This window comes from Ruditapes philippinarum, unplaced genomic scaffold, assembly GCF_026571515.1.
Source record: "Ruditapes philippinarum isolate M1 unplaced genomic scaffold, ASM2657151v2 ctg16165_1_1_1_1, whole genome shotgun sequence".
NCBI lineage: Eukaryota > Metazoa > Mollusca > Bivalvia > Venerida > Veneridae > Ruditapes > Ruditapes philippinarum.
This window is the reverse complement of record NW_026852026.1, coordinates 7,822-21,346: the sequence shown is the minus strand read 5'-3', so window position 1 is coordinate 21,346 and position 13,525 is coordinate 7,822. Positions and strand designations below refer to the sequence as shown.

General features: G+C 30.9%; 1 protein-coding gene across 1 annotated transcript; it reads right to left on the bottom strand.

Annotated features, from left to right (window-relative positions):
* Positions 1-865: 865 nt before the first annotated feature.
* Positions 866-12,424, bottom strand: LOC132747018 (DNA excision repair protein ERCC-6-like; the record flags this gene model as incomplete). Its single annotated transcript, XM_060736325.1, has 2 exons — positions 866-1,014; positions 12,235-12,424. Coding segments are annotated over 2 exons (339 nt in total), but the record flags the coding sequence as incomplete, so codon positions are not given.
* Between the last annotated feature and the right edge of the window lie 1,101 nt (positions 12,425-13,525).

The window sequence follows — 13,525 nt, the reverse complement described above, 5'->3', positions numbered from 1 at the left end:
TACATAACATGAAAACACGTTAAATTTACAAATTGGACATATAAAACACTTCTTTTCATTTCCAAACATGTTTAAAACATAACTTGTCTCCTTATTCCTCAAAATTTTCCTGTCCTTTTAAAGTATATTGTATAAATTTTCTGTCTTAATCTAAATATTTTAATGGCAACATTATAATAATGGGTACAAGTTAAAGATGTCAAAGATCTTAAAACGCTGAATTTATCATTATTTTTATCAGTTTTATAGAGAATACAGTTAAACTTTTACTTCTGTAATAAGAAATGTGCAATTAAGGCAAAAAAAAAATTCATATTATGTAACTTTGTATTATGAAAATTCATAACTCAGGTTTCATAAAAAAAATTTGTAACAGTCCATTTTGATTTTTCAGGCAGTTATTTTTGGCTTTTTCATATTCATTAGTATTTTGTAAGTCTTGAGGCAAGTTTTTGGAATGTATTTTAGAAAGTCATTTTGGCCTGTCACACACAATCAAATCTTGTTAAAAGGAGAATGTATAATCTTTGAAAATTAATATGATGATCATCAAGACAATTAACTTGTGTCAACTTGTTTGTAATATTTCTGATATAGTAGATTCTAAGACATTCCCCCCCCCCCCCCCCCCTGGTACATTTTGATGTGGCGAACATAATAAGTTGCCCATTAAATAAATTTCTTTGCTGTTTGTTCACTTTACTTTCAAAGTTCCACCAAGAAGATTGAACATGATAAACAATTAGCAGTTTCATCAGATATAAAATAATGTCCTCTCTTCAGCATTCTGTGTGTGTGCCAGGGCCAGGAGAGGGGGTGGGGTGGAGGGGTCTGGCAATAAAGCAAGTCTTGTTTCAAATCCTACCTAGTGAGTAAAGATATGCGATGTGTTCATCTAGACTAGGATCTGTCAGTCGCTGTCCACTATGCATCTGTTCCAACTGTTGCTGGGTTGTAGATGAGTGCGGGTCATCCAGCGTAAACAGCTCTTTAAGTTCATATTTACTGAAATATCTGTAAGTAAAAGTTTTACAAATATTTTCTGAAATATCTATAAGGAAAAAAGTTCAGCATATAAATATCTTTCAACAATCAATACAAATTTTGTATGCATGGACAAAATTGTTTTTTTTTATGAACATTCTAGTTTCAAGGTTGGTAGGCATTGTTTATAATACAGACCATGCAGACAATCATGATAACTTAGATTATATTAACATTTTCTCCATAAATGCAATACATCCTACAACATTATAAAATAACTAAGCTGTTGGTGTTAACAAATATTTAAATTAAAGTATATTACATATTAAATATTTCTCTGCTTTGGTAGTTTAGCGCGGAGGAAGGTAGTCTAGTACTGGTGTAACTCTCCAGGAACGATGGTTAGGAAACTACCCGCCTATATGACTGAAATACTGTTGGAAAAAGGCGTAAAATGAAACAAACAAACAAACAAACAAATATTTCTCTGGTAATCTCTGAGGAAAAAAATGTATCATATATGCTGAGGTTATACAGTTTACATTTGTCTTATATGCTAGTTAAAAAGCATTTGAATTTTATTTTTCTGCGTTATAAAATTTGCCCATAGCCTTCTCCAATTGCAGTTAGTTATTATCAAACACCATATGAGTATCAATATTGGCATGTAAACCTTCATATTCAAAACAGTCTAAGGTAGTCTTCTTTTTTTTTTGGTATAATTTCTGTAAGTCCTATACACCTGAGATTCATAATTCTTACCCATTATCTTTATGTATTTGTTTACACAAGATCCATAATTCTATTCAAAGTTACTATGCAATAACCTAACATGAGAACATGCAACGTAACTTTGCTGCAATTTTTTTTTTTTTCAGAAATAACCCAGCTTCTTAAAAAAGACTATTATGAACCATAAACATTTAAAGAAACTCCACTGAAGTTTTTTTTTTCTCATGTTGGGACTCAAATCATTTTTTTTACAAGATTTTCATACAAATATGTCTCCTGGCTGCTAAATATTCTTTAACAGTCATATTTAGCCTGCCAATTTGACCTAGCTTCTTTCATATACATTGAAACCCTTGCTTTACACAATGTCTTTCTCTCTCTCTTGATATGATTTAGCAATAAATATTGAGACAGAAAGACTAGGATTTGCAATAAAAGAAGGGGACTCTGCTTCTTGACATGCATGATGGGACGGGAAATATTTTTTGGAGATTTGTATTTACTATTATAATTTATACAAATAACTTTGTGTAAATGTTCATATTATTTGCTCACTTTGTTTTCACAAAATAATCATTTTCATTCGGCTAGGGTTTTTTTTACATGCCTTTAACTCAAATTGGGCTAAGAACTGCCCTTAAAAAAGTTTTTCAATTATATTCCAAGTTTATTTCTTAATCATCTTCTTCTCTGTATTCCGTTTTCAGTGCCCTTGTTAGTATATGCAAGATTTTCAAAAAAAATTATGTTTGTAGGTAGACCTCCTTTAAATATACAAATTAATTGCATCAAAATGTACCAATAAAAAAATAATAATGTATCCAATTAATCTTTCACAACAAGTACAGATGCCTGACCACCTTCAGTGCAGTACCCTCACAATATACATGTCACAGGATGACACCATACAATGACAGGACACCTTAATTTAATTAACAGACTACCACTACCTAATTAACATGTCATACAGAACACACTAACTAGCAGGGGAGATAACTCGGTGTATAGTGTGTTACTAAGATAAAGATCTTTATAGCTTATGGTTACTAAGGCATATTTCATGAATTAACATAAATTTTTATTTCATATTTTTCCACAATATAGACGTAAATGTTTATGAATTTTACAGTTGAAATCTGAAAAAATGACATGACAATTCTTTATATATTTAAGATTTTCATTGAAGATTTTTTTCAAATACTTTTATAATAATCAATATACTAGGCTCACATAAAATATTTGTAAAATCTTTGAATCTTCCATTCCGGGTATTTAAAAATGCACAAAAACCTGTGATTTCAGTTAATGTTAGTAAAAAGTTTAGCTGACATATAAATGGTTCAATTTTCTAAAAGATATCTTTGCTCCTGTGTTAAAGCTATCATTCTTTCTTTACTTTTTAAACATTATTGTAAAACTTAGTTATGCAAATACTGTAACTTATAATTGGACCAATTTTTACTTTATTTGAGTTCATCATAGAAATATCTTTAATTAATTTCTAAATATCTGAACTGAGGATATAGCAAAAATGATATTCATCTTCAATCATTTAAGCATTACAACGTGTACAAATAATCTATGGAAACATTTTACTCTAGCCTTCACAAAATATGAGAAGCAACAGTATTTAGGCCATACTTAAGAAAAGTAAACAGACAATTTAATTGCTCTAAGGGGAATTTCTCTTAACAAAGTCAACAATAACATCACCTAAATGTGTTAAATTCCTGACATACTTTCTTTTTACATCACAGGGAGGTATTAAACCCAGGGAATCCACTCCTGACTGTGTTATTCTATTGTACATAGCTTATTTACATTCTGATTCTAGTTGATAAATAAATGCATGTGCATAAATATTTTATGGTGATTTTACCCTAAGGGCACCAAGTTTTTAAGAAAAACATGTTTATTACATTATTTACTCTTACTTATACTTCATGTATTTTTTTCTTTCCTATATTGAAAGTATATTGTCACATAACATCAAATGAAAAATATTGAGTTCTTATACAATATTAAGTCATAAGCGCCTTTTAATGTCAATGTCTTTTTCATGCTCTGTGTACTTTGAAATGGAAATTTGGCTGCAAAAAACAGATAAAAGCATGATATTTTCCAGGTCAGAGCTAAAATTTTTATTGATTTTAAGAGGCTAGTGGGATATCATATTATCCTGCCAGCTGTAAGCATAGAATGGCTTAGTAGCCCTTATGCAGTATTTCCTGACAATTTTATAAATTTTGAATGTTGAATTCTGCTTAAGCCGGTGCTAGGGGGCATGGACGGTAACTTGCACTTTCCATTACCGTCTACGAACAGGCTCAACCAAACCGGGTCTGCAACATTCTCAATTTTGTTGTGTTGGACTTTTATTGGGAATTCTTATTTTCACTATTGTATTGATGAAATGCAATGATTCTTTTCTCGTTTTTGTAGTCACAATATCTTTGTCTATCATTTTTGCATTTTTTACATAATTGACCAGTCCTACAATTATTACATGAAGGGACTTCAAGTCTTATGTTTAAAATTTTTACTTTCACCCAATGTTATTTCATTTTCTTTATTGCAAGAAACAATTTTTTAAAATAAGTCTAAAAGTAATATTGCAGGCCATGTCCATTCCCTCATGCCATAATAAATTTGTTCTGCATTGAAGGAGAATTAAGTTTGAACTCATGACAGCAATATGCAGACTTTATGGTGGGCCAGATCATGTGTATGATTAAATTTTATAAAGGCTTCTTTTAACAAATATGTTCAACTCCAATATCCGATATCCGAAACAAAGCTGGTCAGAAGAAAAAAAAGATAAATTGATTTTTGCAAAATGTTTTATCACATGAGCATATATGTAAAATACGAAGTAATTTAATGTGTTTCTATTGAAGGGAGTAACACAAAATTCTTTCAAAGAAAGTTACTTGCATATAATGTACGGGGGACACAAAAACAGTTTTCATCTTCTTATCTTGTGTATTTAAATTTAAAGATATAATTATCATATCAATATAGCAAGTTAATTCAAAAGTCATAGTAACTGTATTATTTGGTATGTTAACATCTTATTATGCAAAGCATCTTGAAAAACAAACATAATTCAAGATTTATATATCTTTGAGTTACTGTTCTTAAATCATCTTTTTTATATCATTTCTTTCTTTTTTATTTAAACAAAACATGTGACATAATTTATCTGGAAATTAAGAAATGCAAAGAATTTTAAAAATCTTCTCATTATAATATGGACATTATATATCAAAACATGTCAATTTTGAGATATTAATTTCAAAGACTTATAAATAATTTTCAAATTTTAAAATATTTTCTTTTGAATTACAATAAACACAAATATCTTTGGCATCTGCCACATATGGCTTTTAAATTCGACCAATCAAATTTGCTCTCCCTATGACAACAAGGGGTCACATGACCTCAGTTATGCTAATCAGATTAGAGTGGGTGTCAACCTGTGACACTAATACTTATCTCCCATTGGTCAGTTTTGCCTTAGGGTTACTATTACCTGACTTTGATCATTTATGTGATAATTTGATTCTTGATTGAGCATGAAAGTAAACAATACGTTTGTTAGAAAACATTTATTAATTAAATGATAATGGCTTCAAATGCATTTTTGAATGACTTCAAAGTAAAACATGTTATAAGTTCAAAGAGTGGAGGAAAGCTGTGATTGACACCTTAAAGAGTTCTCCTACAGGAAGTGGCAGTCTGACATTGGATAGGAAAGGGACAGGAAGTGTTGGTAAGTGGTACTAGTTTAATTAATTATAAATTAATATTTTAAAATATGTTAAGTTTTATTTTTAACTAACAAAACTTTAAATATTTTATTGATATACAGTACTGCCTATTAACTATGGAAAACATAATGCAAGTTAAATGCTTAATTAATTGAAAAGAAAGAACTGAGGCATTTAATATATATAAAGTATTGCATGATATTTTATTTAATATCATTAATATTCAAAAATTGAATTGAAATTGATGTATTACGTAACTTAACAATTGAAATTGATGTATTACGTAACTTAACAAGTTCACTAAATCTTAATGTACTGAAATATATTCTTGAACATAATTATATGGTAAAGTACTAAATGATTCAATGAATAATTATATTTTTGCTAAATATTTAATCATGTAATGAATTAGATTCCATTATATATTCTTCGATAAGAGATTCTTTTTTATGCATTCATGTTTGATATCTGCACGGGTTGACTCATGCCAGGAATAAAACATTTCAACATTAAGATTCTGCTTTAATATTAGTTTTACCTTCAATGTTATTTAGCAGGAATTAAGCCACCGTAAAATCCCGATTTTGAAAAGTCACCATGTTTTAATAGCCTAATGATTATTTTTTCGAAAAAGTTTAGAGAATGCTTCTGTTTCTAAACACACTTGACTGTTTACCTGCATGTTCCACTTAATTTGAATGAAATATATCCAGACAATTTTCTATTACTGTATGCACTCTTTCGCTATTTTGATCAAGATATAAACAATAAAATTGCATTTGCAATTAAAAGACTTTACACTTTAAACATTATACTATATACACTTTTATAATGTACAAAGTCATCAAACAAAGACCTACTAAAAGTCAGGTTTTCAAATATTTTTAATATTGGTATTGTATGGAACATGCAATAAACATTTTGTCAAGGTGAAACTATTATGATTTTCTCAGTAGTTTGTTATGGGCCAAACCTAGAATCAAAGAGAAAATTGTAAAGCTATTTCTTATGTGTATTTTCAATGCAAATTTCATCCTTTTTGTAACAGAAAGAAAGCCAAACAACGTATTGATACATAAAAACTAATATCAAAATCAGTTGAAGATGATAATATCCAAAAGTGAAACAAAAAAGGTCTTCTATTAATTTTTTTATAATTCTATGCAAGAAATGACAGTTAAAACCAAATTTACCAATATGGTGTAACAGGTATTTTTCCCCATGCAATTTTACCTGACCAGGTGAGGGGGTTACATAACTATTATCCAATGTAAAGATGTAAATCCTTTTACCTAAGGCTATTTACTCTTTTAAGAATACCAACTAGCAATATTGCATAGAGCAGTGATTATCACATATTGTATGGTGCACCTTTGAAGTACATACATATCAAAAGATTGTATTATGTAATGTTAATCTGTAGGAATTTAGCAGCTTGGCCATTATAATACTTTGTTAATATAAGACAAACTGTGGTAAAATAACAGTTTTTTTTCTAAAGTATGTTTACAAATTTCAAGAAAAGGTTTTTCTGAAAATAAGATTAAAAGAAATAACAGACCACATTTTTTATGTTTATACATTTACACATACATTGTATATTATGATACAACAATTAAACATTTAATACATTTATTCTGTGTAATAAAATATATCTGATTTAAATTGGTTGTCTGAACAATGGAAAAATAACACCACTTTTCTATGAAGTATGTTTTTTAGATGCTTTTTTGTCAAATATCAACATAATTATTTCAGTAATGATATCAGAGAATGACAGAATATGCTAAATGCACAGGAAATTTTAAAAATTCTCATACCATTTTTGGCTTTTTTCTTCTTCAAAAATGCATATTTTTCTACTATTTTCAATTATATATATAATCAAACTGAAAAATATTTCAATTAACTTACTTTGTTATAAACTTTTGGTAGATAAGTAATGCATTTAAACCAGGAAAACTTTGCTGACCGGAAAATTATTTTTTCAGGGGAGACAACTTTGATTCAAACGTACCAAGAGTGACTGGACTTGTCATACTAGACTTGCCTGCATCATTTTGTGTGCCGGACAGGAATGTTACCTGCACCAAAATGATGCCAGGTGATTTTATCATGAAATATCTACATACCAGACAACAAGATAACATCTCTTTTACCAGAGGTTAAGTATTGCCCATTTCTTATATTTTCTTATATCTTATCTAACATAACATCAAAGGATTCAATCTTAAAATTATGATTCTATATATTTTTTTCATATTTCCTTTGCCCTATTAAGGAACTGTTAAAATCAAGACCATTTTCCTGGCATAATTATTATAAGAATGCTTTTCATTTGCTAAATAGGACTATTGGATCAAAAACCAACACAAATTAAGTATAAAACATGTTTTGCTTTATTCAGCTTCCTCAGTTGATACATCTATTTCATTTGCTAAAGACATATTTTCCAACATTAAATTGCATAAACGATTAAGCACCCAAAATCTTTAAAAAAAAATCCTATTTTGTACAAATGTTTGATTACATTATTTAATTCGATTAAATTGTCATTAAAAACTTTTTTGTCTTTACCTAAAAATCTAACATTTCATCTAATTAAAAGCTAAAAAAAATCTAAGAGATAAACCTATGCTGCCATATTTATTTTTAACAAATGTTTGGAAATTTTTTTTAAACAGAAGTTACAAAAAAATGAAATGCTCTATCAATGTCTTCAACATTATAAAAAAACCTTTAAATTAATTTCTCTATGGAAAAATTTTGTTCTATTTTAAATTCTGAATTAACAACTCAATTTTAAATCAACCATTATATTATTTCTATTCATATATTTTGGAAAATTGAAGTCTAGATTATAAAGTCACCTTTTTAACACAATGAATTTTTCAAATTTTATTTACTTGTAATATTTGTTATATCTTCAATCTAATTAATAATTTTTTTTATTCAAAATCATTCTTTAATCACTTTAGTAATATATCATTGTTACAGAATATTATTTTTATTACATTTATCACATATTTTGACAGTACACAATTCTAAGAAATTTGTATTTTGACACTGGCAGTGTTTATTCAGTACCAGGAATGTATAATTGAGATATCATATTTGACATGCCACTTGTCATGTTTAATTGTTTTGACAACATGTATAATATTTTGATTGACAAGTATGCAAATTAGGCTAGATAATAATCTGAAATTTTATGATATGGTCAATTGATACTGGTCAAGCATGCCTGAAGGATCTATTTTTAAGCTAAGAATTTTTTCAAATATAATTTTAATTTTGTTCAAAACAAAAATGATTATTTTACATTTATTTGTTTTATGGATAACATATTTTATTTTATTTTTGTAATTTTTCTTGTTTTAATTAAATAAATTATAAACATATATCAGATAGTTAGGTCTATGTAACCTGTTATTAATTTGGTACAGGTAGAAAAAATTCTTGCACCAATTTAATGCCAGGTTTACATTTCTAACACACATACAATGGGTTAACAGAGGACAGGAAAACCAGGACGACAATGGATTTATGATAAGTATTCAGGGGAGACAAACAGGACCTTACAATGGATTAAGGGGAGAACACCAAGTGAAACAGAGAGAACCAGTGCCAGATGGAAAATAGCAAAAAGGACTTTAATTATTATATACAGTTAGATGATTAGCAATGAAGAATATACATGAAGAAGAGAATGTTTACAATATTATGGAAGAGGAATTATAGAGGACCGAATTCAACTTTTAACTGCTGGCATATTATGGCATACTACCTTTCCCTGTATTTTTAATGTGCTCGCTTGAACAATATGTGCAAGCACTTATAAATGCTGGGGGGAGGTAACATGACAAAACCCAATTGTATTGCAAGAAATATTCATTTATTCAGATGCAAGTTACATTGCTTAAGATTACAGGGGAGACAACCAATGTTTACAACTTACAAAGAGAGATAACTTCAGTCAGCTAGAAATTGAGTGGATGTGACCCTGCCTTTCCAATGTGCTTGCTTTTCATATTGTGCTAGCACTTAGAAATGCTAGGGGCATGTCTATCTCTCAGTTCCTAGGATACCTCAAATGCGCTACAGTACAGAACTGGAACAGGAGGTAATATCCTGATGAATTGTTGCGAAGATATTAACACTAATCTATGGTTTCCCTGTATCCAAAAGTGCAAGTGTGAATTTATTAACTAGCACTTATAGATGCTGGGGGGATAAATAGACCATGACTCCAGAAAAAGTTGATGCTTCAAGAGTAAAGCTTTAGTAATGGAAAACCTATCAGTTTGGCCTAATTTACAAAAAACACTGTCATAGGTGGATAATATACATGTATATAATAGGTATGGAAGATAATGTTGCAGTTCGAGTTCAGCCTTGGTTACAGACGTCCTTGCCGCAGATATACCTTAGATACAAGAAAACACCATGTCACACATTGCATACAGGACACCTAATTTAAGTTGAATGGAAGTTTCTAGGTGACTGGTACTGAGACCTTGTCATACAGTTAAACTTTTCCCCAGTATTCAAAAGTGTCTGTATTATTTAACAACAAGCACTTATGTATGCTTGGGGGAGATGTTAACTATTTCTACAGGATGTCTACAGAAGGTACCAACATCAACATACAAAAAAGGTTTGAGTGTATGAAAGTCTTCACCTGGTATTCAAAAGTGCAGATATATGAAATTGACTAGCACTTATGTATGCTGGGGGAAGACCAATACATTATCAACAAAAATCATCTTAAGTGGGGAGAAGCTTCCAGAAATCATTAAGTAAAATTTCCAGCATTTGCCAAAATAAAAAGAAATCACCTGCAAACACCAAAAATGACTGTAATCACCAAAATCATGCAGTCTTCACTGAAGATGTACATCAAGGAAGAATCCGGAAAAAGACTGAGAACAGCAAACAGTTTGTTTTGTTACTTAATAAAACTTCTTATTATTGCTTTTTATCTGTTTATATAATATTCATCAAGATCCGTATGGCTGAACTTGCAGAGGAGTTATTTCAAGTCTAAAAACATTGTTGTTTTAGGTTACCTCGTATTTTCATGTGCATGTGTTCACTATATACAAGCACTTGTAAATGCTGGGGGGATTTTCAACAAAAACACAAGAACGAAGGAAGCCAGTTTATAACAATTTCTGTTGGACCGTTATTGGTACACACGGAATAGAAATTACAAGACTTTACAGAAGATGAATGCAGAATGACACAAAATTTCAAGTCTTCAACAATCAACATTTACAAAAGCAGGGAGTTTTTGAGAACGTATCATCTGATTATATACCTCTCAAAATGCATAAGGTACAAAGCACACACGATGATGGAATGGCGCACCATGCATAGAATTTTTTCAGCGAAAGAAAATGACTATAATGTCCCTAGTTTCTCCTAGTATAACTAAGTGCAAGTTTATATTGTTTACTAGCACTTACGAATGCTGGGGGAAAAGAGGGAACAGAACAACCTACATGCTGGATGAGTCTTAGAAGCAACAAACAACCATATTGGTTGCATGACAACTATTCACCTTCACTAATCAACAGTGGCTACAATTGCTGATCCATGCATTATTTTAAAGTAAGTTGAACTCAGTGTCAAAGCACCAACATACTTCAAAGATGGAAAAATTCCTGACATGGAATAATAAGACAACCGTGACAGGATTTAAGCACATAGTATCCAGAAGGAAGTGTCCTCACATAGTGCCATGGAAGATGAGTCGTAGAAATGATCTCATATGTTTTTTGCATCGTCTCTTGGTATTCACAAGTGCTTGTGTAAAATTCACCAACTAGCACTTATGTATGCCGGGGGAGGGTCAAAGATTTAAACGTCTTTAGTAAAACAGATCAACAAACTGCGGACCAAAATATCAAATCTAACAACATAATTAAAACATGCAACAATTCAAATGAAGAAGAACAGAACGCAACGAAACATGTAGAACAGAAAGATGGCCATCCAGGACTGAGAGGACCTCAAAGAATATCCCAATGTTTTCCTAGTATTTCCAAGTGCAAGCGTTACATTTCTGCTAGCACTTATGAATGCTGGGTGAGTTAAGGGAAACAACAACAATTCCAGACAACTATGAAATTACTATATTAAAATTTTGAATAAAGATATTTATTATTACATTTATCTAAACAACTTAAATCTGGGAACAGGAAACAGAAAGGTAACTCACAGAATAGAAATTAAACCTCAATGATAGGTTTTGACAGGAACAAGTCATTAAAAAGTACCCATCTGTCATCAAAACCAGACGGCCTTGATTGCAGGATCAGACACTCAAAGAAACTTAATTTGATATTATTTCCCATTTTTTGTCAGTATTCAATGTATGTCTGAACATTCAACCAGTTCTCTGACTGACAGTTGTCTGTGAAGCACATACCATATTTCATCACTTTAGTTACGTTATAATTTTATAATTTGGCTTTTTAACACAACCTACATACCCTTTTAAGCTGCCCTGGCTGTCAGAAAACCGACATTTCTATTTTTTTTCAGAACTTAAACTGTGCATTATTCTACACATATGCTGAAAGTGATATTTCCTAATTGACACTCCACACTGGTAGGTCTCAGATCCACTCCTGTGCATCATTCAATGACTTACAAGCACATAGATAGAACCAGCATTTTAAATGCTTTTTTTCTTGACCCTTTATCTTAAACTTTAGCAAATTTTATGCAATATAATGCATACCTGTAAGGGTTTTTAGCATTCCCTGTTGTTTGTCTAGTTATTGAATCTTTGAAGATTTGACGTCTGTATATTTTCTCTTCAACAGTTCCGCATGTAATAAGTCGATATATGACAACATTCTTGTCCTGACCTATTCGGAACACTCTGTCGACAGCCTGAGCATCTGTGGCTGGGTTCCAGCTTGGATCAACTGAATTAAATGTGTAAATAATTATCACATGCTTGTCAGTAAAAACTGAAATCATATTTTGACAATCTCATGGCGAAATATCAAAATATAATTTTCACAGTAGCCAGAGTATATCTGAATGCTGATGAATGCCAAATATCATTAACAAGAGGGCCATGATGGCCCTGAGGTCGCTCACCTGTATATAGCCCCCAACCCCCCCCCCACCCCCGGGCCAATTTTTACCCAAGGGCTTTTATTTGTTTATTTGAACAGACTTGGTAGACACCCATAAGAAGATGTTTCATGCAAAACATCTAAGTTCTAGCTCATTGAGTTTTTTAAAAGAAGATTTTTAAAGTTTTTACTATACACATATAGTTAAAAACAATGACACCCCTGGGGCAGGGCCAGTTTTGACCCCTGGGCTTTTATTTGAACAAACTTTGTAGATATTTACTGAAAGATGTTTCATGCTTAATATCTAAACTCTAGTTATTTGGGTTTTTTCAAAGAAGATTTTTAAGTTTTTGCTATGTTATATAAGGAAAATCAATGACCCCGGGGCGGGGCCAGTTTTGACCCCAGGGCTTTTATTTGAACATACTTGTAGACACCCATTAGAACATGTCTCATGCTAAATATCTTAGCTCTAGCTCTTTGGGTTCTTTAAAAGAAGATTTTATAAGTTTTTACTATATGCATATAAGGAAAATCAATGACCCCTGGGGAGGGCCAATTTGGACCCCAGGGGTTTTATTTGAACAAACTTGGTAGACATTCACTAGAAGATGTTTCATGCCAAATATATAAGCTTTAGCTCTTACAGTTCTTTAAAAGAAGATTTTTTAAGTTTTTACTATATGCATATAGGGAAAATCAATGACCCCTGGGGCGGGGCCAATTTTGACCCCAGGGCTTTTATTTGAACAAACTTGGTAGACATTTACTAGAAGATGTTTTATGCCAAATATCTAAGCTCTAGCTCTTACGTTTCTTTAAAAGAAGATTTTTTAAGTTTAAACTATATGCATATAGGGAAAATCAATACCCCCCAGGGCGGGGCCAATTTTGACCCCAGGGCTTTTTATTTTGAACAAACTTGGTAGACATTCACTAGAA